At 38.7% G+C, this 26,702-nt stretch overlaps 1 protein-coding gene across 2 annotated transcripts in view; it reads left to right on the top strand.

Annotated features, from left to right (window-relative positions):
* The window catches only part of Etv1 (ETS variant transcription factor 1), a 90,601-nt gene that overhangs the window by 41,758 nt on the left and 22,141 nt on the right, over nt 1-26,702 (top strand). For both annotated transcript variants that reach the window (XM_076550748.1, XM_076550749.1), the window contains 3 exons: nt 5,628-5,757; nt 8,538-8,726; nt 12,527-12,774. In XM_076550748.1, the coding sequence (XP_076406863.1) occupies nt 5,628-5,757; nt 8,538-8,726; nt 12,527-12,774 (567 nt within the window). The remainder of the gene's footprint in view (nt 1-5,627; nt 5,758-8,537; nt 8,727-12,526; nt 12,775-26,702) is intronic.

The raw sequence follows: 26,702 nt of genomic DNA, 5'->3' as shown, positions 1-26,702 counted from the left end.
AAGATCTTTCCTAGAGGAAATATTTGTTAGAAATCTAAATGAAACTCTGCTTGGACCCATGTGTGCACTTGACGGTGTGAAGTCATCTTGTTCAGCACCTGCACCCCATGGTTCCTATTGCTTTCTTGCTCTCAGCACCCACTCTAGCAACTGGGGCCCAGCAGATACAGTAATTACCTAAGGAAGGAAAGGCTCTAAGATACCTGATGTGATTTTATGTAATGGTGGAGTATGTTCGTGAACAAGAAACAGTATAAGTGCAAGTACAAACCAATTTAAATTTTATTGCAACCCAAATCCCAAGGTCCTTTAAAACAATTGTTTATTTGTTATTATTTTTAAAGCACGGTCTCTTGTAGCCCAGGCTGCCCTTCAGACCTTAAACATCTGATCCTTTTGCTTCCACTCCCCAGTGCTGGGATTATAGGCATGTAATAATACTTCAATTTTTAAACTATGTGTGCTTTATGTGTGGATGTTTTGCCTCCATGTGTGTCTGTGAACATATATGCTTGGTGCCTGGGAGTGTCAGAAGAGGACATCAGATCCACCAAGCTACAAATGGTCATGAACCACCTTGTAGGTGATGGGAATCAAACCAAGGTCCTCTGCAGGAGCAACAGGTCCTCTTAAACACTGAGTCATCTCTCCAGCCCCAAACTAAGTCTTAACCTGCTATAATATAGTCTTAGATCTTTACCAAGACAGCATGCTTACACTTCTTTATGACTATGTTAGCTTGCTATTTCTGTGACTAAATACCCAATAAAACAAAGTAGAAAGATTTATTTTGGCTAATGGCTTTGGAGATTTGAGGTGGCTGGCTATGCTTCTTTCATCTGTAGTACACAATGTATCATGTCACAGAGACTTCTTAATTTAGGAAGAAAAAGAGGCACCAGTGTCTCAAAGTCCACTCCAACAACCTTCCACTATTTCTTACCTTCTAAAGGGTCCCTCTCTTCACCACAATGCCTCAAACTGGGGACCAAGACTTCAACATCTGAGCATTTGATTGACAGTCAAGTCCAACCTTAAAACCACAGCAACAACAAAAGCAACCAAACTTGAATGGTCCAAGTAGAATCTGGTGGTTCTTTGAAGACCATAAACTATCATGTAAATTTGAGTTACTTTCAAACATGGTTGCCGTTTCCCATTAGGGTTCTAAAGGGAGCCATACACAGAAACTCCATCTATTTGTGGATGAGGGTTTAGTGGATAGCTATAGCAAACACGGTCTGTTCTCAGCAGAAGGTTACGGGGAATGCCTTATTGTCATGATTATGAAAGTATTCTCCTGAGAGAGTTTAATCCATTCTCTCTACCTACATGTTACTTTATATTGTGTTTCTACACAATCAAAGATGCGCTTTGAAAGTAGCATCCTCACTCTTGGAAAGCCAAGGGTGTCTCGGTACTTCTGTAGTGTTCTGACTGAACTGTTTCTCTTTCTAAGATGTGGGTACGAAATTAAAGGAAGTATGCATGTCTCACAGTTCACAGTTCTAAAATGAGAACAATCACTAAATTACCAGTCACTTAACAATGAATACTGAGAGTAAACTCTCGGGTTAAGAAGTGGTTAAATTTTTTTTGGAAGTGTATATTTTTAAGTCCCAGTATTTTGGAACTCTTAAATTTAGCCACTAGACAAACTCAGTCATCATTAGTCAGACTTAAGACATGGTTTCAAAGGTCAAGTTTCCATCAAAGCAAAGAATGCAAGGCACATCTCTTGAGTGTTCTAGTGGTCTCTCCCTAGAAGAGTTGATTGCTAGAACTGTGGGTCTTCACAGTTTGCACAGGAACCCTCTTTGAGGAATGCCTAGGGTGAACTGTGAATTTCATGCATAGCTCAATGATTCGAACTCTATGAAGTCAGGAATAAAGTATCATTTGGAAACATCATTTCTTTGTCAATAAAATGAAGAGGCTAACTCACTTGATTTAATTCACTTGAAAAAGGAAAGATTCACTTTAATTAAACTACAAACAATGCCGATGCCTGCAGGTCTGTGTTCCAGACCCAGGGACGACCGCACTGCAAGCGGAATGTAAGCAGCCTCTGCAGCAGGCTGGAGCCGTGTTCAGTGAAAGTAATTTAATTAGTGTTGATCATGACTCCAGATGATGGTGATTTGATAAGGAATAATTTAGTACTTAACAGCCTTTTACATGCACCAACTCCATGTGGGAAGGTACAGCAAATTGCACGAAATGAATGTGCTGCTTTCTCTTGCGCTGGTGCCAATGATCTGGAAAAACCTCCTATTAGCAGACGCTAAGCCTCGAGTCCTGTGATGAAATATACCTAGCCAGCTTCCAGCTCAGCCCTCTCTACCCAGAGTCTCTACATCCCCCATGCAAAGGTTAAAAAAAGAAGTTGTATACATGAAGTCATTGGTAGGGTCCCCAGTAAGCAAACAAGCTAAAATGAGGAACATAAGAGAAACCTCATGTTCCTGTGCTGATAATTGAAGGCTTCAGTTTCGCTTTAAGTTTTATTTCCCACCTGCAGAAATTAAACAACAACAACAACAACAACAACAAACCTGAAAAAAAAAAAACCAAGAAACCAAAAAAACAAAAATTCCTGGGCATCTTAGATCTGTCCCGTTAGTCATTGGGCTTCTGACTAGTAAAGACAAAATGAATCCCTGGCCCATGATGGTTAGCAGCCCCACATGCATAGACTGAAGCTGTAAAGATAGCCAAAGCCCTCCACTGCTAGAGCTGGAGATCTACAAGATGAAGAGCCTACAGGTGCTGGCACCTGGATGGGTTTTTCAAGTGCTGGATCTGTTTGAATGCAATGTACATTGGTGTTGCCAAGCCTCACGTTGGAGACAGCATTTGTCCAGTTATGATAATCCTCTAGAAATTTCTGTAACATAAAATCATTACACAGCCAGCTTGGTGACAAAAATTCCTGAGAACGGGGCATTAATTTGATTGGGCTGCAATAATGAAGTGTCATGTCCTGGGTGGCTTAAAAACAGGTATGGCTTGTCTTAATTTTCAGAGGTTACAGAGCCACATGAAGATGTGAACAGGGCTCTGAGGAATAAGATCTACTCCACACTTCTTCCCCCAGTCTCTTCCACTTTCTTGTCTATCTTTAGCATTTCTTGGTTTGCAGAATCCTCAACCTTGATGTCTTCCTTCAGCTTCATGGGATGCTCTCTCAAGTCCATATCTCTTGTCCACATCTCCCCTTTTGGTAAAAATGCCAGCCATGACGTTACAGCTTAACTTAGAGACTTAATTTAACTGAGCCTCTGAACAAAACCACATACTTAACACAGAAGGAAAGCTTTACACTCCCAGTTAGCTTTGTTTTGGAAATTGCAGGGCTTAACTCCATAGCTGTGAGAGCATCTGTGTTTGTGGACCCGTTGGAAGGCACTTTATTCCTGCTATTTCTGAATGTTCTTTGCCTGCAGATGCCATGGTTTACTGATTTACCTCCACCAAGGAATATTTAAAACATTTTTAGTTTTCTTTTCATGAATAAACTCTCACAAACATTTCTACATACGTCTTTTGGGGAACATATGCACTCCTTTCTCATATATGCATACACACATACATGAGAATACATATTAGTGTAATTACTAGATCATAAGGCACATTCATCTTGTACCTTGAAGGTAGGCACACCCTTTTTGGAGATGCTTATACCAATCCATCCTCTTAGCAGCATAAATGAGAGTGCCAATTATTTTTTCTTCAGTGTCAGTATTGTTAGAACTTACATTTTAGTTTTTCTAATGAGTATTTGGTGATAATTTGTGCTTTTCTTGGCAATTTCCTGATAAGCAAAATTTGATTACATTTTCACTTATTTTGTTATCCACTCTGTCTTGCTATTAGGGTATTTTCTCTTATGAACCACTTGTCCAAGTCTTTTGTCCATTCCAGTTGGTCATTTGTATTGCTATACAACAATTCCTTCTATGTTAAATAAGAATTATTTAGAAGATCTTTCTGTTGCAAGCATTGTGGAACTCATGGCTTTTCCTTCATTCTTCTAATGGTACAATTAAAGAGACAATTTTAATTTTAGTAAAGCTTAATTTGCTAATTTTTTCTTTCTGTTTAAGTGTAGTTTGCAAGCTGTATTTTATTAATCTTTTCATACCCTTTGTACAAAAATGTAGAAATATAGCATCTTAGGTCTTCACAATTTTTTATTCATGGAAATTAAATCTGAGTTCCCAGATCTTTAAGTTTCTTCTCTGAGGGCAAATTGATTTAATAGAATGTAAACCTAGGTTTTAATTCAAGGTGCTAGAAATTTAGTACATGTATTTTGTTGTCTGTGTTCACAGAGCTAGTAAATAATTAAGAAGTTTTGCCAAAGATACCAATAAATACGTTGCAACATACATGTTTGTTATTCTAAGAATTACTGCAAGAGTGCACACACATGTATTACATGTATACAGGAGGAGAAAGTTTTCTTAGTGGACACTGTGAATGCTTTTGTGGTTTTCTTTTCCATGGATCAGAATTTTTATCATGGACATTTAATAGTGAAATAAAGGCCGGGCGGTGGTGGCGCACGCCTTTAATCCCAGCACTCGGGAGGCAGAGCCAGGCGGATCGCTGTGAGTTCGAGGCCAGCCTGGGCTACCAAGTGAGCTCCAGGAAAGGCGCAAAACTACACAGAGAAACCCTGTCTCGAAAAACCAAAAAAAAAAAAAAAAAAAAAAAAAATAGTGAAATAAATCTAAAGTGAAAGTAGTGATCCCTTGAGTGATCATCAGACTTTTAAAAATACAGTGAAATTTATTAGTTGGTTTTATAGTCATAAAATAAGCACATTTATGTGAATATATGTATATAGATTTCCTATAGTGTATATTTTATGACATAATCTATATTAAATTAAGCACAAATGAATGTACGTGAACTGTAACTGTGCTTTAAACACAGCTACACACTAAATTATATGAACAAGGAGAACACCATTTGATACAGAATAATTTTATTACAGATTTCATATAATGAAAAACTTTGATGTATCATATTTTATCTTCATAGTTTTGGTAAACAGATAGGCAGGTAGTTCAGTTTCTGTTTGAAAAATAACTATCAGCCTCAAAGATGTCAGCGCTTCTCCTTACTATAGGCTTTCCTTTGGACCTACACCTAAGAAGTTCTTTGTCATGAGTCATGAAATCGTTGCTACTGAAGCATTACTACTGAATAACACCTAAAGCTTTACTCCAGCCTCGACTCACAGTTGCATTTTTTTCTCTGTTTTAGTCATTGGAAATCTTTATGACATGTTTTCAAAACTTCTTTTCTGAAAACTGAGCTTCTAGAATTGTTAATATCAGCAAAGCAAATTACTACTGATTTGATTTACTTTAGCAGAAAAAGATTTCAGGCTTGCATTTTGTTACACACTATAAGCAGAAAGGGTGGGGGGGCGGTACAGAGCACAGAACATTTCCAGAATCCTTTCAGCCTCATGGATTACCAAATTTCATTGTTCTTACAAGCATAAGTTACTATGAAATGTTAATGATACTTTAAATAAGAGACTAAAACAAACTAATAGACTTAATTCCTAATTGAATTGAATCTTTATATGGATATTTTTGTTCTGTTTTTAGTGGCTTTTCATGGCCTACCACTGAAAATCAAGAAAGAACCCCACAGCCCATGTTCAGAACTCGGGTCTGCCTGCAGTCAAGAGCAGCCCTTTAAATTCAGCTATGGAGAAAAGTGCCTGTACAGTGTCAGGTAAGCAGTTCAGTGCTCTCATAGAGAGCAGCATTGCTTTCTGAAACAGAAAGTACAAGATGATATAACAATCTCAAGTCAATTTTATGGGTTACATCTTCATTCTATAATAAGCTAATTAGGTAATGTATTCAGCAGAGCTCTAAAGACCCATTTGCCATACAATCACACATGTTAGTGTCATTTTAAAGTAATAATTCTCATCTCAATCATCAGTTGTTTTTCTGCTGTACTGAAGCATCATGGGTTTGAAAAGAGGGTCTTACTTGGCACAAGCACCTTTGAAGGTTCCCATCAGATTGAATGCATTATTTACTTTAGGTAAAGAGTTTGTCAAGAAAAATACAACATTTGGCAAGCAAAAGCAGTACATTAGTTATCTGATACGCTTTACAGATGATCTATAAGATGCATTCATGGACAATTGCAATAAAACTAGAGTTTTATAAGGCCTAGCCAAGGCTATTATCTATTAAAAAGCCAGTTGTTCTTGAGAGATAATAAAGGGTGGTGCATTGGAAGAACATTGTTCATTTGCTAGAAAATTTGATAACACATATGTTCATTAAAAACCCTTTGTAGTGAATTGCATGCTTTTACTTTTCATCTTGGCCTCTAATTGCATTTAAAAAGAAGTTGGCGCTACCTATTGACTATTACTCTCGATTACAGTAGAAACTTAGTTCTTAAAGGGAGGTGGTTTGAGAACTTATAAAAAAATGATTTCAAATATGTGCCCTGTTTTATAAGATGTATCAATTCAAGCTCATAATGCATTAGGATCCTGAGGAATCTTTCTTTCGCATCTGTGAGATGTAAGACTCAAGAAAATTAAATTGTACCATCTCGTGGCAACTGACCAATGTTGAGATCTTTTGTTCCTGCTTGTTCTTGAAATTTATTGTTTGATATCTGATTTCCTAAGAGGCTCACTGAACTTATGGGGCAGCTTAGTTGAAACTACAAAGTTTTATAAAACGTATCTATTGTCAAAGTGAACTATGGAAGCATATTGTGTTCACACAAGATATTAATATGTGTTTGTAGATTTAGTTTTGTCATTTGTATTTTCTCCTCAAGGCTTGTATTCACATCACAGTTATTTGAACATTGGAGAATTTCCAGTCATTGAACAGGTTAGGTATAGAATTCGCTTTTCAATTCAGCCCTTATCATTATGGTGACAATAAAAACACTATTTGATCCAATAATATATTTCTGATCCATAAATTAACAGTTGAGGAATTGGCTGACATTTGGAGGTTTTGTGGAAACCAACTTCTCTCTCAGCATATATGGTATATACAATACATTCTAGTACTTCCATCTCTCTCTAAATAATAAGATTTAATATAACAGCTTATGGGGGATGAGAGTAATATCTTAGGATAATTGGTCATTTGTTTCTTCTTTATGGGAAAGACTGGACAAGGTCACTTTATGAAAAGAACATGTTTTTGTTCAGAAATATCAGTAAAGAATGTAGAACTAAACATAAGTGAATTTCTTACTGTGTATAATGTGTTTTGATTAAATCTATTCCTCTATTCCCTCCCTTCCAGTTCCTCTCTTTTCTCCTCCACTAATTTCCCTTCCCAGTGTTCTGTATATGAGTACAGATTGCTTTAAAGCTGGATTAGATGTATGTAGCACATACCCCTGCACTTCTGGAAAGCATATGTAAACTTGGATATAATTCTGTTGTAGTAATAGAGAAACTGTAAGTTATTCCACATTAATCTGACAGAAATAGCTATTTTCAAATGTCTATCACTGTGTGTATATGAGATGAGATCTCACTGGGCAGCATTGGCTGGGGTGTAGAACTCAGTCTGTAGACCCAGCTGACTCACAGACAACTGCCAGCTGACTCACAGACAACTGCCTCCTCTCCTATGTTTAAAGGCACGCACCACCTTACCCAGTTCACATCAAAATTTGTATTAGAAGAGTTAATCTAAATACTTTACATGGAAATATTCTTTGTAGTTGTTCATAAAATAAAATCAGATTTTAGTAAGGTATTTTTCTAGATTGGAGACATAAGTTCAGTCATATTCCAGAGAGCCACACATTGTGAAGCAATTTAAATTCATAATCTAAAACGAACAGCTTACTTTTTTTTTTGCTTTTGTAATTGAGAATGGAAGTTAGTCTAAGCTAATAGGATTTTATTCTTAATAATATTATTTTGCACTCATAATCAAAGAAAGTTTAAATATATCTGAGACATTTTAATTTGCCTCATTAATCTTTATTATGCCACATGAGGAATTCACGGCCAAACATCGTTTATTTAATATAAAACATCCACATAGGCAACAGCACTGCCCTACAGTTCCACCACAAATGAAGGCAAATCAAATATGGTCTCTCTTATTAAGCTAATATTAGGTCTTGTTTTAAAATGTAATATAGAGGGAGAATTATGATCAGGTACCTAATGGTTTAGGACAGATCTGTCCAGCTTACTGAAAGGTGTATGTGGAGAATAGATGAAGCTGATGGAGAGCCCTCAGCTGCAGGGGTCTTCCTTAACTAAGTTGTCTAGATACTAAAAATTTGTGTTACAAATATTCATGTTGTTATATGATTTCATATTCTATTTTCCATTTTGGGACTTTGAAGTTTTTAAGTTCTAGAATTAAACAACAACAACAAAAAATCCAAAGGTTTTAGCTTCCTTATCATTTATGCCTAAGATATGTTTTCTTTCCGAGGACGGGAATCTTTAAAAATTACTCCAATGCAACCTGTTTTCTCTTTTGTTCTCTGGGTAGTGCCTATGATCAGAAGCCACATGTGGGAATGAGGCCCTCCAACCCCCCGACACCATCCAGTACTCCAGTGTCCCCACTACATCATGCATCTCCAAACACAGCTCATACTCCGAAACCTGACCGGGCCTTCCCAGCTCACCCCCCTCCTTCTCAGTCCATACCAGACGGCACCTACCCCATGGACCACAGGTAAGCGGCAGATGCCAATTCAGACAAGACAAATCCAAACTTCCACCAGTGTCAGCTTTCATGGAGGACATTACTCTTAGCTGCTGTGAAGATCTATAGTGTTTTAAGCTAAGCATATTAATTTAGCACATCTGTACAAAATAGTTCCAGTAAAGCTTGCCCTGTCTTATCTAAAAGAGAGTTTGTGGGGATTTCTTTTATAAACAATTAAATTGGCTGCTAACATGGAAAATCAATCTGTAGACTGACAATTGAACATTTCTCCTTCACTTCTTGAATCACTTCACTCCATCTTTACATCAGATCATGCTTCTCCGTGAGCATATGTGTGCACTTGCTCTGCAAAGTTAGTAGACTGATTTTAGTAGGTGGCTTATGAAATTAGATTCATTACCGTTCATTGAATTATTTGGTTCTCCATAGTCCAAGTCTACAGAGTATAATTTACTGGATTAATCTGCGTGCTTTCCTTTTCAATGACTGTTTAATGTCAGTAGACCCATGACTGTGGACCCTGAGAATGTGCTTCAGAGACAGCCACCAAACGACTGTCACTTAGAAATGAAGACGGAGAGGAGTGTGGAACTAGTGGGAGGGTGGTGGTAGGAAACTGCTGACTTGCAGAGATGAAGAAGTCCAAGTATAATACAATGCTGGAGGAAGTACTGCCTCAGCATGTGAGTTAGGACACAGGGTCCCTCTGCCCGGCTAAGTTCCTCCTGCCTACATTTCCCCCTATAACCAGTTCTGTCCTGGAAAATCTTTAACAATAGTCTCCATGGGAGAAAACAAGACCTTATCTGAAGTGTGTACTGAGTTGATGATAAAATAGACGTCGTGTGTGACTATCTTTTTGAGAGCCCTGAATACTAACTGAAAAGAAATGTGTGTCACACTCCACTAGGTAGTATCTGTAGCCTGCATTCAGCTCTAAGAGCACAAGCAGGAGTGAAATCATTAGGAAATTCAGAGCTAAGAGTTTCTATTGCCTTTTAATGGAAACGTTGTATAATTAGATTCTTAATATAGGATTACATTAGCAATTGGTCCTCCCAAATCCCAAACATTTATCCATGAGCAGCAACCGTAACTGACTGAGGCACACTGCTGAAAAAACAGCTGATTGAAAGGACTCCTAGTCCACAGAGGAAGCAGGTGAACCGCAGGCTAATCTGGATATATAAAGGGACACTTTATATCTCAGTCTCAAATACAGCCCCTCCTTGCTATAAAGGAACAGGATGAAATCGCACTTTCCCGTGTGAAGCCGAGTCATGTCTTCCTCCTTTGCCCCGGGACCCAGGGCCCCCATGCTAAATGCCTCCCGTTGCCTTTCCCTTTGCACCCGGTAGACTTGAGCAGTGTTTAGAGTGAAGGGCTGTGTGCGTCTGTGTAAACAGCTTTGTAAACACAGAGGAAAGAATGCCTATTGCAAGGTGGGCCTTTAAAATAGAAGCAAGCGCATTGTGCAGGACCAGAAAGAAACAGCCGGAGACATGCAACACCATCAAAGTTGCTTTTGCCCGCTTCTGAAGACCTCCCCGAATTTGTCAGCACCAAGCCCCCCGCAATTCAAATGGGCACTGGATCATGGGTTCTATCGTCTGCCCTCTGCGCAGTCTGGTTATTTCTAAGGCAAGGGGACTGCTGAGTAAGTAGTGCGCTTGTTTTTAGATGACCTAACTGGAAATGCTTCAGCCAAATCCATTTTGGTATCTCAACTTGAAGTCAAGTACTTGAGACTGCGAACAGCCGGCCCGGAACTACCCGAGGGAAGCTCGGGGTCTTTTCCCAGTGCCCCCCAACTGAGTTTTGAGGACCGTACCAGCTGGCCAATCCCAGGAAAATCTCAGAAACCTTATGTTTCTGATGAGGATTTCTTAGAGGGCTCTGGCCAACAAATGGCAGTCCCTTGGTTATAAATGGCAATTTTGCTCTGGGAACAGATCCCTCCCCCAGATAGCCACCTCCAGCCCCGGCACCCCACCTTACTCTGGGAACGGTTTCTAGCCAGCTGGCCTGCACCCCGCTTCCTCCCCTCAGCCTCCCGGCACACCTCAGGCCAGCCCTTTGGCACTTTTTCTTAAACCTACTGTGCAAGAGACCTGCCTGTTTCCCTCAGTGGTGCCCCCAGTGCATTAGCATACTGTCCTCCTCCACCACCAAACTTTCCTCTCCATCTCTCTCTCTTTCCCGTTGGTCAGTGGCTCATCAGAATGACACACAGACCATACATCTTGCTGGGAAGTGTGTCACCGACACAAATGTGGCCTCGAGCTAAGAACAAGTACAAATCAGGTTGCCTCGTAAAAGCAAGTGACTTGCTTCCATACAAAGCGTTCAGTACAGGCATCATTAGCTTCCTTTTAAGGCTTCACAAGTGAGCCGGCTTCTTATTTTATCTTCAAGTTACAATTTTCTGATTCACTCCTTGACAGTTCTTAATGATAATTTCTGTTTCTTTTTTTGGCTAATGAAATAAGCAAGAGAAGGGAAATGAATGCAGTGCCAGCCAGCCTTAGCTGTTTCACAATATCCAAGTTTCTAAGTTTATTTTGTGCAGGTGTAAGTGGAATTTCCGTGCTTTTCATGGCAGCCACCGGTACACCTAGAGTTAAGCCCTGGCATGGAGCATGCTTCAAAATGCTAAAGCAATTGCTTTGCCATTCTTTGGCTTTTACCTTATTTTCATTTAACATTACTGAAATTAAATGCTAAACTTTCAAAATTAAAGTCTCATGAATGCTTTTAGTGTGGGGGGGGTTAATAGGTTGATATTTGCTTATGGATATGTTTTAGAGGTTATTTTTTAAGCACTCTGAGGCATTTTTAGAGTACTTTTAAATCTTTAATTAGTCCACATCTTTGTGGTGGGTCAATGATATTAGGGCTGAGATACACAGCACAGAACAATTGTGTGATTAGCCAATCGTTACCAAGAACGAAGAAGCATGGGCCTCACTTCTAGCTCTCGGCCTAGGCCTCAGAGCTCCCTCATGCCCTCACAGCCCGGCTAACCCCAGACCTGCACAGCCTCTGGGTATTATTATCTTCATCTTTGGTGGCCGGCTCTGCACATACGCTTAGTTGTTAACCAACTCAATAGTTTGGAACTTGTGGAAGCCAGTATGTCCTGCGCTGCTGTTTGTCAGGACAGAGATAGTCTTTGAAAAAAGAAACATAAGCCCTATAATCCCAAAATTTATTTGTTACAAGAACACGTTGTTAATTTGGACGCTGCTGAAGAATTTAAGGGCCTGCTGATTTGAGAAGAGATTCAGTTCTCTCATGCTTCCCGCATTAGTGATGGTTATGGAAGAAAGCCAGGAAGTAGGTTTTTGTCTGGCTGCTGATTAGTTTGGTGACAGAATCTAAAGAGAAAGAATGCATTGGAGATCAGACCCTGTTGTTCCTGCTTTTTCTTATGTGTAATGATTTGAGAACCCTTTCTTCCAGAAGTTATGTAAATGATCCAATTAGTTTAAAATTGGTCATTTTAGCTGTTAGGGTTCGTATTTATTCCAAACAGTTCATTGTTCTACAGCAACTGGCAGTACACCTTTAATTGCATGATCTGCTGAAGTGTTTGCAATGGATGGATTAAAAGGGGAACACACGTCATCATGTGATTTCAAAAATCATAGCACTACTGTTCTAAAAAACAGAAATCTAAGGTTCATTAAATCGCTTCACATTGGACCGTTTGGTATTAAACTGCTCCCTTGCAGTTAGGCATTGTATCAGTCCTTTCAAGACAAGTTTATGTTATCATCTCATCTGAAACACTCTCTCTTCTCCAGATTTCGTCGCCAGCTTTCTGAACCCTGTAATTCTTTTCCTCCTTTGCCGACATTGCCAAGGGAAGGGCGTCCTATGTACCAACGCCAGATGTCTGAGCCAAACATCCCCTTCCCACCTCAAGGCTTTAAGCAGGAGTATCACGACCCAGTCTATGAACATAACACCATGGTTGGAGGTGCAGCCAGCCAAAGCTTTCCCACTCCTCTGATGATCAAACAGGAACCCAGAGACTTTGCATACGATTCAGGTAGGCCTGTCCCTTGATGGAGTTCTATGTAAATCATCATTTCTCCTCCTCTGTCCATCTGATTACTGTTGTCAGACTGGGTGGCTTCTGACCACTGCTTTGAAAGTGGCATCTTCTGATTTTATCCCATATGGTTATCAAATGACTTGGCCATGTGATGGTGATCAAAATAGTGTCTGAAAATGAAACCACTTCAAAGAAGGTACAAAATATAATTTTACACACACTCAACCTAGAGCAGCAAATTATAATTTCTTTCTTGATCCTGTGTTTTCTTTTTTTTTTAATTTTGCTATGGTAATGTTATTTAGAACCAATGCTTGCAAAATAATAGTCTTTTATGTTTGGCATTTACACTTGATTACTTGGAAAATTGTGATTGTGGTCAAATATTCCAGTGGCCCTAAAGTAAGAATTCTTACACATTAGAAAGGGAACAGAGAAAAAAATCCAGGTTTCAGCTTCTTTCATAGGGTTCAGCTTTGTCTTAGAGAGCTAGAAAATTCTACTACATATCATCCATCAGAGGAAAGAGATCTTCCTGAAGGTAAAGGAAGCTTAAAATTGACTTCGAGTGTTACTGCCAAGTTTGGCCATCATTTAGTTTGAGACTCGAAAACTTACTAACTCATCTCTATTGAGTTTTTCCTGCCATAAATCTGTGAAATTAGGACACAAGCTTTTTACACTTGTAGGTATTTTGAGAAGATGTGTCACATAAAGGGTAATTTTTATAAGGAGGGCACCGTACACCTGTACATTTTTATTACTAGCATTATTGTAGCTATTAGATGTGGAGATACTTGAGTTCATCACAATTCCTTCCATCCGGATTCAAGTGTATGGACATCCTTTATGGAAGAACTATTGCACCCACTCTAGTAACTGCTGAGATCTGCTTGAGGGGCCAGAAAGCTGCTTCCAGGTTTTAAGTGGAATAAAACAACCTGCTTTATTATGAATGTCCCTTAGATTTCAACACAAGATGTCCCTGTGACTCGGAGGCGCTCCCTCAGCTTCTGTAAAGGACTGAGGACACTGACCACTCTAAAGCATGCCTCAACATCCTGGAAACACCGTAATTTCCCAACAACACTGTGTTTCCTGTCCGGCTGACACTCCTAGGGCCTGAGTACATTTCACCTCAGGTTTGGTTTCTTGAGGGCAGAGCCTCTGTTTGTGACCCTACCTAGGTCCAGAGGGCCTGACAGGGTCAGCTGTTTAAGAGAGCATGGGGGCAGAACCAGAACTGCCCTTAAAGTCTTTATGTCATGACTTGCTAGGTCTGGATAAGCATTGGGTTGAGGGATAGGAAGATGTGTGGCCTAGTTGCTGCAGAAACATTGGTTCTATCCTACTCCAGGGCTAACTTTAAGAGATTTTTTTTTTTAAAGCTATATTTATTTGGACTTTTGGGTTGTTTTCAAGGAAGAGGGGAAAAAAGAATAAATATCTATTTTGTAGATGGTTTACAATTTAGAAAAATAAGCCCGTTGAATGAGGGCTGGCATCTTTGAAACCTGAAATTCTTCCTAGGGATTTGAGTTTAGAGACTTTTCCTATCTGCCGTTGGATCTCCGTAATTAAGTACCTTGTAAGCCAATGGATTTACTGTAGGTAGGAAATATTTCTCTCTGTGAATTTCAAATTCTGTTAACTGCTATTATGCTTATCTCTAACTGTATTTTCATTTGCTGCAGTACAGTTCATTGATGATTTTAAATAAGTACAGATAGAAATTATATAAATTAATACAAATAGTCAATCAATGGGACTTGTATAATATATTGAAGATTTTGTGTTTTTGCTATGTATAGTGCCAAAAAAAGAGTAAAATCAAACCTTTTTTGTGATTCTGTGATTTGTTCCACATGTGTCTCCTCATGTTTATATTGCAAACACAGATATGCATAGTGTAGAATAGAGTATTTATACTATGTGAACCAAGCAGGGAGAAATTTAAGGAGTCTAATGAGGCAAAACTTTAAGGGGTGGGTCTTTAAGGGATAACTGCATTATCTGTGGGTCAAATACCGTGTGGATGTTAGAGTTGGCCACTGTGTGTGCCTCAGGAGCACAGTGCTTGCCCCTCCCGAGTTTCAAGTAAAGGTCCAGCATCCTGCTTTAAGTGTGGATGTCTCTCCTAAGTGTACCATGTATCTTGCAGCTGGCTTGTAAAATGCTACTTAACTTCTGAGAAGCTATTAATTTTATGCTACCACCCAATTATGTTTTAAATTGACACAGTTATCCAATATTTCTTAGTTCTAATTTCAGTTTTGCCTGTAGGTTTCAGCTTTATTTGAATAGCTAAATAGTAAAGATTGAGTTTTGGGGTATGAGTTAAAAGAAAGGACTTTGGGATATGATTTAGAAGAAAATCACTAATCTGTCGGTATCAAAATGCATTTTGCTGCTCTGAAGCTGATCCTTTGTATGTGTCCTTATTGCAACCAGCAAGGATGACCTCGGATATTTTGTTTGTGGTCATTAGCTCGCTCATTCTTCTTTCCCAAGAGCACATTAAACTACCTTTTAGGAACTCTAATGTATTTATCACTGAGTCACCACTCTCTTTCCTATTGGTTTTGAAACAGTAGCATATTAGGAAATACTTTATATGTGATTTTAAAACAATAAAAAATTGTGTTTTTCTAAGCAAATAATCTAGAATCTATGACACAAAGTTATCACTTCAGAGGGATTCTATGATACTTTATTGGTTAATTCAATGTACTATAAATGTTGTGACAATAAAAGATGTCTTAAAAGAGAAAAGACAGCATGATTGTGCTCTAATAAAACCTGACATTAATTATGACATGGGAAATGGAAGGTCTATTAGTTATAATTATAATTACAGGAATGCAATTTCAACTGCCGAATATTTAAGATAAAAAATTCAAAATATTATGTTATTAAAGTAGAAATCTTTATTCAAGGGATGAGGCGGGTGGAACTTGGATCAGAAGACAGAGAAGAGAAACAACTAGATAGTCAGGGAGCCAGAGTGTTAGTCATACAGTGTAGCAGTTACATCATGGTACTACGCTGGAAAGTTAATGCAATATGTCTGTTCTGTAGATTTGTTCCTCTCCACTAGCCAGGTAGTGCTGTATAAAAAACAAAAACCACATAGGTTTTTGTTTACTAGTTAGTTGCTTTCTGGAATTCAATGTATGTACAGCATTCATTGCCCAAGTGGCCACATATAATTAAGATGTGTTGAGTGCCTCATTCTGAGTGCATAAAACAGTCACTTTAGGCAGCATCCCATTTCTGTGAGCTCCTTTGCCCATGTCTGTAACTATCTACATCACTTGAGAATGCCAATGAGACAGGTGTTTTATTATTCACCTTATATGTTTATTTTTGTGACAGTCTTGCTATGTAACCCCAGTTGAGTTGGTTCTCACCATGTTGACCAAGTTAGCCTTGAATTGGCACAATCCTTCCTCCTCAGCCTCTGGACTGCAGCTAGAATTGGTGCATGACCACCATCCTTACACATGCAGCAGATATATAATACACACACACACACACATACACACACACACATATATATATATATATATATATATATATATATATATATAAAAAAAATACAAATTTTTGCATGTATTATTATAGCTTACCTTAATCTGGATTAAGGACATCTATATGGGTTAAAGGCTCTCTCTGAGCTCTGGGGCTAGAATAGCGTCAACTGCTTTCAGATCTGGTGATATGCTTCCCTAATTTAGGAAAGAACGGATTTCACATGGGCCAGTGGTCGAATTTTACTCTAATTTCAGGTGCTCACTGCTTTGACGTAGCAAATTATCAGACCTCAAACTCTGTAAAAGACTAGGTTGTACTCCCTTCTTTCCTTGCTTTCATGCTTTTTTTTCCTAACAACTTTATCTCAAACTTTCTCTTTCCTTTTGAGACAGGGCCTCACTGTGTAGATCTGCCTGGTTTGGAATTCACAGTGGACCTGGAAGTCAGTGAATTTACAGATAGCTGTCCCCCAAATGCTGGGATTAAAGCCGGGTGCCACCTTGTCTAGCTCCTCTAGCATTTTTAAGGATTGAGTTTATCAGCGGCTAGAGAGATGACGCAGCTGTTCAGAGTGCTCGCTGCTCTTGCAGAGGACCTGGATTTGGTTCCCAGCACCTTCATGGCAGTTCACAGTTGCCTGTAGCTCCAGTTCTAGGGTATCCGAAGTTGTATTCTGGCCTCTGTTGACACTAGGAACACATGTGGTGAAGGTACATACACATTAAATGAGAACAATCTTGAAGGAAATCCAGAAGAAAAGAGTTGACTTTATCAATAAGGTGGCTCTTTATAAAGTTCTCCTGCAAAAGCTCAATATTAGAAGAAAGAGAGCAAATTAATGGCCCACTAGCTTCAAGTCCTTTGTATGAATTTGATTTTGCCTCAGTTCTCTTACCAGACTTCCCACTTTTTGAATATCCTGATATGTGAGGCATACAGTTAAACCAGAACAGAGGACTTGAGACTTCTGTCAGCTGGGTTCACTTTACTTGAGCAGGCTTATGAGGTACTGCAGAATCTGAAACAGATGTAAGGAAACTCTTAGAAGAATAGCACGTCTCTTTTCTCATTCTTCATTGCAAACCTTTTTTCTTTCCATCCATTTTTACCTGGGCAACCTCTCTTATATTCCACATATATTTATTACCTTAGAAAAACGTAAAGACTTATTTTCTGTCATTAGCTAGTAAAAATATGATATGTAGGCAGAGAAATGGGAAAATGAATACTTCCAAAATATTTACCTCATGTTAAATATGTTAAAACTAAAGTATGTTTTATGTTTCTACTGTCAGACCTGACGTATATGTCTATATTCCATTGGGCCTTGGTTGGCACCTTAACAAAGGGCTCTGAGTCCTCTTCAGTTTCAGAAATGGGGCTAGTGGAGGATTCTTGTGTTGGGAATTCTGTTCTGTGTTTTGCTGTGCTGGTGGATCATCATCCTGAGCATCTAAATCAGTGATTCTTAACCTTTCCAATGCTGCAACCCTTTAATACAGTTCATCATGTTGCAGTGACCCCCAAACATAGCATTATTTTTGTTGCTACTTCAAAGCTTGACAGTTTGTTACTGTTATGAATTGGAATGTAGCTATCTGTGTTGCCTGATGGTCTTAAGTTGTTCAACTCCCAAGGGGGTTGAGTCCCACAGGCTGAGAACCACAGATTCAGATGGACAGCGGCAAAGTGAGTCCTAACCGCATTGAGTGAGTGTATCTAGGTTTTTAAGTTAAGTGAAGTCACTGAGAAAGGCAGGAAGAACAATGACATTATTTTTGGCATTTGTCTAAATGTACAGAGGCCTTTATGTGTTTGGAAGTGATTTGTCAGAAACTTAATTCACTGACTAACTCTCTTAAAACATTTTAAAAAAAATAATAAAATTAAGAAGGCTAAAACTACTCACGGTGCATCTACAGATTATGACTTCTACTGTTGTTACCTCCTCATTTAACAATATCCCGAAGCTCTTTCCTCAGCAATAGCAAGCCTAACACAAACAGCTGAAGAGGAGGGAGGATTTATGTTGGATCAAACTTTTGATATGTCAATCCACAGTCCGTGGCAGTATTGGTTCTTGGTTTATGGCGAAACAAAGCATCCTCGAAGTTGGGACATACAGGAGAGGAGGAAGAGGAGGAAGAGGAGGTAGAGGAGGTTATGCTGGTCTGTACAACCAAAGATGGGGAGTGGGGGAGACCACCTAGAACCTTCAAAGTTTCCTCTCTGGAGACTGATTTCTTCCAACTCCTAATTTCCACCCCTTCCAAATAGCACTGAATGGGAGACCAAGTCTTCTGTACTGGAGCCCACAGGGGATATGCATACTTCAACCATAATGTGAGGATATGCTTGCTTTAAAGAACAATTTATTATTAGCTCACAGAAAGAGACATGCATTCTAGCAAAATCAACTTCAAACACACCTCCTCACAAATTCTCAACAATTGGGTGTTTTCAGGAAGAAAAAATATTGTCCAGTAAATGCAAGGAATGTAATGATCACAAAAGAAAGTTGTCAAAAATTCTAACAGAGTCAAGTATAATACAGGATGTAGCAAGCAATGGTTCTTGGTATTTGTTGGACTATTCTAAGACATCATAAAATATCTGCCTTTATTGTTTTCAAAATGCAAGAAATGTGTAGTTTCTATTTGGTGAACATTTTTATACCAGTGGTAATTCAGTGATTTCATACTGAAGAAACCATTTTTCCATTTTTAGTTATTTTAAAAATCTAATCAGAATTGAGTTCTACTTAGATAGTTAAGTGGGCAAAGAAGTGGGATATGTTTTTCTGCTTAAAATCCCTAGCTATGAGAGTCACCACATCCTTCCTAATGTATACCCATGGTCATCTCAGTTCACCTCATTGTGGGTAGAATGGAACACCTAGAATAGGAAAAAACCACAGTATCTAGACCTGTTTAACTCTTCAAAAAATTACAGAGGTCCCTTCATGTATGATGAAATTATATATATTTGAACAGATTTAGAAAGAAAAAATAAGTAAAACCTGCTTAATATGTTTAACTTACATGGCAGTATACGTAAGAATACTGTGTTATAGTTTTTAGTTACTGTGTTATAGTTTGCCTGTCTTTGTGGTCATGTGACTGATAAGGAAGTGCAGTTCACTGCCCAGCATCACAAGAAAGAATTCAACTATTTATCTCCAATCCTGGAAATGACCAGAATTCAAAATTTGCATTAGAGCTCCTACTGAGTGCATGTTGCTCTTGCACCATCACAAAGTTAAAATTGAGTAGGAGGTTGTCTGCATTTCAGTAGAAGTACTGAGTCTAAATCACTAATCAACAAGTAAATATTTGAATATCCATCCCCCAATAGTTGTTAGGCTATATTCCATGGACCGTTGCAATGAGGTTTCAAAGGAATTGAGTCTTAGAGGCAGTGCAATACTTTAAATTATCAAAAATATGAAATAATGTTGGGTCTGGTGGCACATGCCTTTAGTCCCAGCACTGTGGAGGCAAAGGCAAGCAGAACTTCATATGTTTGAGTTCAACCTGGTCTATGAAGGAAGCCTCAGGTCATTCAGTGATACATAATGAGACCCTGTCTTTTAAAACAAACACCACATAAAATGATGTATATTTATTCATCAGTAGTGCTCTGTATGGTGGGTTACCATTCATCTTCCCACGTGACTTCTTCAATTATTTAAATTTTGAGCCTGCAAGATAAGGCTGTAATGTTTTCTAGCATTGATGTGCTGATGTTAGAGGTTGTTAGTTAAATGCTGAACTGCCATAATGCCATAGTATAAACCCATTTAAAACAGGCTGCACTTTTCTGCTTCTCACTTTCTCCTCTGCCATCCCAGGCATGACATGCTTCCCTAGCAAACTGCTCAGGTGTCAAGATGGGGTCTGTTGATTGCAACTATGTTCCCACAGGCTTCAAGTCACCAGGAGACAGACATGTTTTCTTACCTCAACAGGCAAAGGCCAAGTTACAGATTGCATGTCAAACCATGTAACACTGCTTGGGTTAGCACCAGCCCCTCCAGTTCATCCCTGTGACTGCTTAGATTAGATAAGTTTGAACACTGTCATTTTTGGTCATTTCCAGTGCAATGATGATTATGGTTCCACGAACTCTGGCTTTTTGTACCTGAGATGTGACACTCACACAGGCTGAGCTCTGGCCCTGTTCCATATGAAGCATGCTTACTTAAAGCCACATTTTATTTCATGGAATGATGCAGCTTGTTTTTCCCTAACTTTTAGCACTGTTGCTTGAAGCAAAGCAAGTTGGGAATCACTTGGGAATTTTAAAGAATGAGCTATTGATTCTGGGCAAGATGTTAACCTCCTATCTGTCGCTCTAGCATCCAAAGATAATTTTCTTTTACCCAACCAGGGATTTGTGGACAAGTAGGATGATGTTTTAGGTGCTTCAACTCTGAGAAGTGACAGTGGTATTTACCTTATTGATTTCATTATTATAATAGTTGTCGTGGGTCAGCCTCACAATTTGACTGCTTTTAATTGCCTTCCCATGCCTTGTGTGGGTTTCTGGTTAAAATAGCAACTCTTCCAAACCAGGATACTGGTCTATGCTCTCAGTTTTTCTAAGAAATGCTTCAATATACTCTAAATCTACAGTTACTGTAAGTGGCCCTGGCGAGTGATTTGATTTGAGAATTGAGACTACAGTCTGGATTTACTCTTTATACATTAACACAGGTCAAATGGACAGGGACTGCATTTTAAGTCAGTAATGGAAGGCTGAAGGCTGTCTTAAACCAATCATATCAGTTTTGCCCATGACTGATTGATCCCTGGGGGCAGAGCCTTGTAAGCATTTCTCTTCCATGAATGGACTCCACAGAGCCTGGAGTTTCATTCATAAAATGGAGCCTGAAAGGAAACACACACACATGCACAAGCACACACACAGCCTGGCTCTCTGGAATGTCATTTATACAGAGCTGGAGGGTGTAGTGTTCCATCAGCGGCTGCTTCGGCCGGTTGACTGGAAGTAATGATTAATGCTCATTGGTCCTGCTTGCTTGTAACCTGACACCATTTATGGCCTTCCAGAGTTCCTAATGTATGGTCAATGAGAAGACAACATTCTCAAATCAGAAACATAAACAGGAACTGGTGGGTCTGAATTCCATTCAAATATGTCATCTCAGGCCCACTGTGTTGGTCTGTCTTGGATTTTACAGGCAGGAAGGGGGGAAGGGAGGGATACTGCCTGCGTTTGTTAGTTGTACTAACTTGGAAAAGGGAGTTTGAAGGGGGTGGAGTACACTTTTATAGTGTGTAATTTATGGTTTCTTTTCTAACAAAACAACCAGGACACAGGCTTCGAGTTGCTTACCCCCAGTGGGTGAAATGAGCATATAACTGTTTTTATAAGTGGAGCTGAGATTTGAAATTAAGGGAAACAGTTTAAAGACCGTTGGCTATCTCTCTGTGTCTAGTGAATATGAACAAAAGAGGCAAAAAAAAGATTACCTTCTTTTCAAAACTCTCTCTCTCCCTCTCTGTGTGTGTGTGCATGCTTATTGGAGTGTATGTTTTTAGATTTTAAATATTCTTATAAAATATTTTGTTACTCAAGGACTTCCATACTCAAATGCTAGTATAGAACATAAGAAGTAAGAGCTAGGTAAGAGGAGGAATGGGTTTCATAAATATTTTCATCTAGGCAGGATGCAAATAACTTGAAATAATTGTCAAACAATTTGTGTTGGGTTGAATAGATGCTTATCATTTTCGTTGTATGTGTATGTTTTTATTTAATTGATTTTAATAGTTCCTTGTACATTCGATAGGACAAGTATTTCAAATAGGAAAATAATCACAAAGCAAAACAAACTTGAAAAATCAGCAGTCCTATGGTTGTGATTATTTAACAGGTCTCTTTAACTCTTAATTTTGAACTCTGACTCCTCTTTATGTATGAGTTCTGAGAATCTGTTGCTTTATCTACATGATCTGGTTTTGATTTATGCTCAGCATTAAACAATAAAACCACCTATTTGCTGTGACATTCAAAAAATTCCAACTTTTGGGTCTGATATTGGTTTACCATTTGTATCATATGGAGCAAGGTTTGTAGTTTCTTTTGGCCCTCAATTTACTTATTTCCAAAGGGGAGACTAGTGTTCTTGTAAAGATTAAATATGGTTATGATTGTGAGGTGCCTAACTCAGTGTCTGGCACATATGAAGGGCCCCGACAATAATGCAGGGCATTCATTGGCATTGTTTTTAATAGTGATTTCTGTAGATTGCTTCAAAGATAAATACATCATCTAACAAGGTGCCAAACTCACACTTGTGTTAGAGGACAAGATGAACTATCTGAGATAGTCTACTGAAGTCAACATTTATAAACCTAGCCTTCTGTGTCTGACACAATTCATGCTAAACTTTGTTAGTAGTTTCATTTTTGTTGGAAGCAAGCAGAATAAATTATATGCATATTATATTATAGCCAAATAAGGTAGGAATCCCAGGAAAGATGAACTCTACCTCAGATATTTTTTTTTTCAAATCACACAGATTCCAACAGGAAACCAATTAGGGCAGACTGAGTACTCAGCATCAAATCCTCCACTGCAGAATGCTGTTGTGGGTCAGCTAGTGGCATTGGTTCTCATGTTTACTTTTAAACCCTATCTTAACTGCCAGAGTATGGCAGTATCTAATAAATACCCCAAGTCACAATAATGCTTGTGCCTTTGGCCACTTGAACTCTATTTGAATTCTAGTTTAATAAAAATTACCAGCCTGTAAAACTTATAATATCCTGAGTTCATAATGTCCACATACTGTTTGGGCCTGCTCAGGTTTTGTGTGTGATACTGTCCAAAAAGTGTCTCAGAAGCTTATGAGAGATCTTGGTTTCAGAGGGAAAATTCTGTGCCACTGTTTGTCACTGGGCTGCCTTTATGTCTCCGAAATCCTGAATTCACTCACTGCATTACTTCTTCCTTCCTTCCTTGGTTCAGTGTAGTGTGAATTTAGTTTCTTTTGCCTTCAGTTTTCTGAGAAATATTCCAAGTGTGGATGAAGCAATACTAAATTCATCCCTCCTTTTTTAAAACTTAAGCCATGTCCAAATCCATCACTTTCTTTTTTTAGATGTGCTTATTTTATTATATGTCTATGAGTGTTTTGCTTTCATGTATGTTTATGTGTCCTGTGTGTGCCCAGTGCCCAGAGAGATCAAAAAAGAGTGTTGGATCCCCTGAAATTAGAATTAGGGATGCTTGCGAGCCGCCTTGTGGGTGCTGGAATCAAACCTACGTCCTCCAAAAGAACAAAATAAAAATGGTCTTACCCACTGAGTCATCTCTCCAGCCCTTCCTCCTCATCTTCAGACTATTAGGTTCAGACCTTCATGATGGAGAACCAGCTGGTCCATAAAGCATCTCTGCTTCAACTCCTTCTTTGTCATCTTTCTCATGGGAATCTAACATACTACTGCTGGAACTTACTTTGAACTAATAACTTAGAGATTTCACCAATACAGAGCACATTATGGGTGCAAAACCATCTTTTACATGATGGGGTCTTTCATGAAACTGTAAAATGTAGTTTTCTTGATTAACTATACCAAGTCCATTCATGCTTCAATTGTAAAAGCAGAGTTAAGAGTAACGTGGGTGTTTCTGCATTTGCATTTATATGTATCTTCATGAAACTTGTATTATTTATGCCCTAGACACCCTTGGGGTTTTGAACATAATATATGATATTAATAGGAGTGAGAAGAATAAATAAACCTAAACTAATGAAGGAAGGACTTGAAGAGCTGAAGGGAATGAAAACAATCATGTTCTAATGTTCATCTTTCTTGAGACAAGTTGGTGTCATCAGCTGTTGCTACAGCTTATGTCAGGATTTTTTTTCTTCAGTGCTTGGACTTGAACCAAGTACTTTCTGCATGCACACACACACACACACACACACACACACACACACACACACACACACACCTACACCTTTTACAGATTTGCATTGTTTTAGAGAATACATCATTTTTGATTCTATATAGTTAACATTTTACATTTTCTTCCATTATCCGAATGTGTTGAACAGAGCTTAGCATGGTGGTTCATGCTTGTGATCCCAGTACTTGGTAGAGTCATTCAGGAAGAGAGAGTGAGACCCCATCTGAAAAGTGAATGAATGAGTGAATAGTTCCATATGGACTCGATGCAGTCACATCACTCCCACAAGGAGTTATAGTGTACAGCCAGTCAACTTCTGCGTTCTAATTTAAAGGAAAGCAAAGACAGAGTCGTGAGCTACTTTTACTTTCCTGGGATTTCTCATTTACCTTAAGACATTAGGAAGCTGGATTAAGATGTACATTGATTATTATGGCAGGAATCCAGCCAGAAGCATCAAATGAAGGAGACTCCCTTCCCAACCTCCTTGTTGGTTTGTTATATGAGATAATCCCAGCTTTGCACACTGCTTGGTAACAAGGCAGTTTCAGCAACCACTAAAACTGCCCTAGCCAATCATGACTAATCTTTCCTCTCCGGGTCTGGCATGGCCTTTGGAAGCCTACACAAATGATACCCTAAAGGGGAATTTTCATTTTGTACAACTGAGCAGCAAATATGCAAATCACAGGAGTGCCTGGCATATTACATGTGCAAAATTCAAAGCTGCATTTTGTGGTAAAACTTTTGGTAAAGCTTCCCACGTCAGTATTGTGTTTTCCAGCACAGCTTTACTTTGTAAGGCAAAGAGGGAGAAAGCAGCTTTTTTTTTTTTTTTTTAAGTTTCTTACACATGTATCGTGATATGAAGCGATACTTTCTGTATCATTTCAAATCTGACACCTTTAATAGTGATACTACATGAAGCCTAACCCAAGGGGGCTGTTTGGAGACTTCCGGTGCTTTGTTCCTGATCCCACCTCCACGCACCGAAGCCTGGAGAGGCCAGCAGCACTTCACTGCTTTGAATTTTTACAGCATATTAGATCAGCTTTCATCACGACAAGAGCTCATCTGAAACAAATTACGGGCGCTGTGATTTGTAAGAGCTGATTTGGTCAGCACTAATATCGAGTTTTAGAATGCTTTGATCCACAAGTTCCTACATCAATAAAAATCCTTTGTCCTAAATTCAATTTACATAATCCAATTTATAGACTGACTTTTAAACTTCTTAAGCCAGTGTTGTTTAAGAACAAACAACAAGGGTTAATATTGCAAAAATATGACGTTCAAAGATGGATTCTTGAGTATTTAAAATGTGTGGTGGAAATTCCAGCTTAATCATAAATTCATGACTGTTCAATCAATATATTTTTAGATATCATAGATTAAGAGATAGTGACAGAGTCTATTCCAGAATAGTTACACTAGTAACCAACAAATCAACCAGCTCATGGAATTTAAGAACATGAAATTAAGATATACAAGTAAATTATTGAAATATGTAATTATATCCTAAATCCTTTGCTAGTGGAAATATTACAACACTTTTTAAAAGTATCACTAGCACTCTCATTTTACAGATGAGAAGGTTGAGGAAAGATCTGTTAACTAACCTGTCAAGAACTACACTCCCTTGAAACAAGAGACCTTAGACTTGAATTTGTGCCTAGTAGGTGACAAAGTGGTTGCTGGCCATCACTGTGCTGTGTTGGTCATCCTAAAATTATAACCAGAGGATGCCAGACAGAACAGTGTAAATGTCCCTCCGTCCTTGCATGTTTGCGCAGGTCAGGCTACAGTCGGCTGTTCCAGACAGAACAGTGTAAATGTCCTGCCGTCCTGGCGTGTTTGCGTAGGTCAGGCTACACTAGGTTGTGGCTCTTGCATTGTCCTTCCTTCCACAGGAAAGTGGAAGGCCCTGCCCAGCGACACCTCCATTCTCTGTCACCAAACATTGGCCTTTGAAGTCCCCACTTAGCCCAGCTTGGATCTCCATTGAACATTTACAAAAGTTCAGATGGAATGCCAAATCTCACCAGTTGGACTTTTTTTATTAGATAAGGTAGAAATGAAAGCAGCAGGCAATTTAATTAGCAGTAATTTTTCTGGGCAAGTCATTACTTTGATGAACTTCAGAGCAATGTTTACGGCCCCTAATTAACCATGTTAGTCATTTGATTGAATAATCACTTTGGAAATGTTTCTACAATTTGATTAGAGTCTGACCCACTCTGATAGTCATAAATTAACTGATATCACTTTAGAATAACATGACTTTACTTATTCTAGTGAATAAACCTCCTAGCCCTTTTCTTTTATTTAATTTTTTCTGGCTTCTCTGGACTATATAAATGGCATCAATTTTAAGGGCAGACTGGATTTAAAAATGATAGCCAAGGCCTTGCCTTTAAAAACTAGTTGCTAATTTTATTTATTCTTAT

The sequence above is a fragment of the Peromyscus maniculatus genome, chromosome 14, assembly GCF_049852395.1.
Source record: "Peromyscus maniculatus bairdii isolate BWxNUB_F1_BW_parent chromosome 14, HU_Pman_BW_mat_3.1, whole genome shotgun sequence".
Lineage (NCBI taxonomy): Eukaryota > Metazoa > Chordata > Mammalia > Rodentia > Cricetidae > Peromyscus > Peromyscus maniculatus.
The sequence above is the reverse complement of the archived record's forward strand: the minus strand, read 5'-3'. Positions and strand labels throughout refer to the sequence as shown.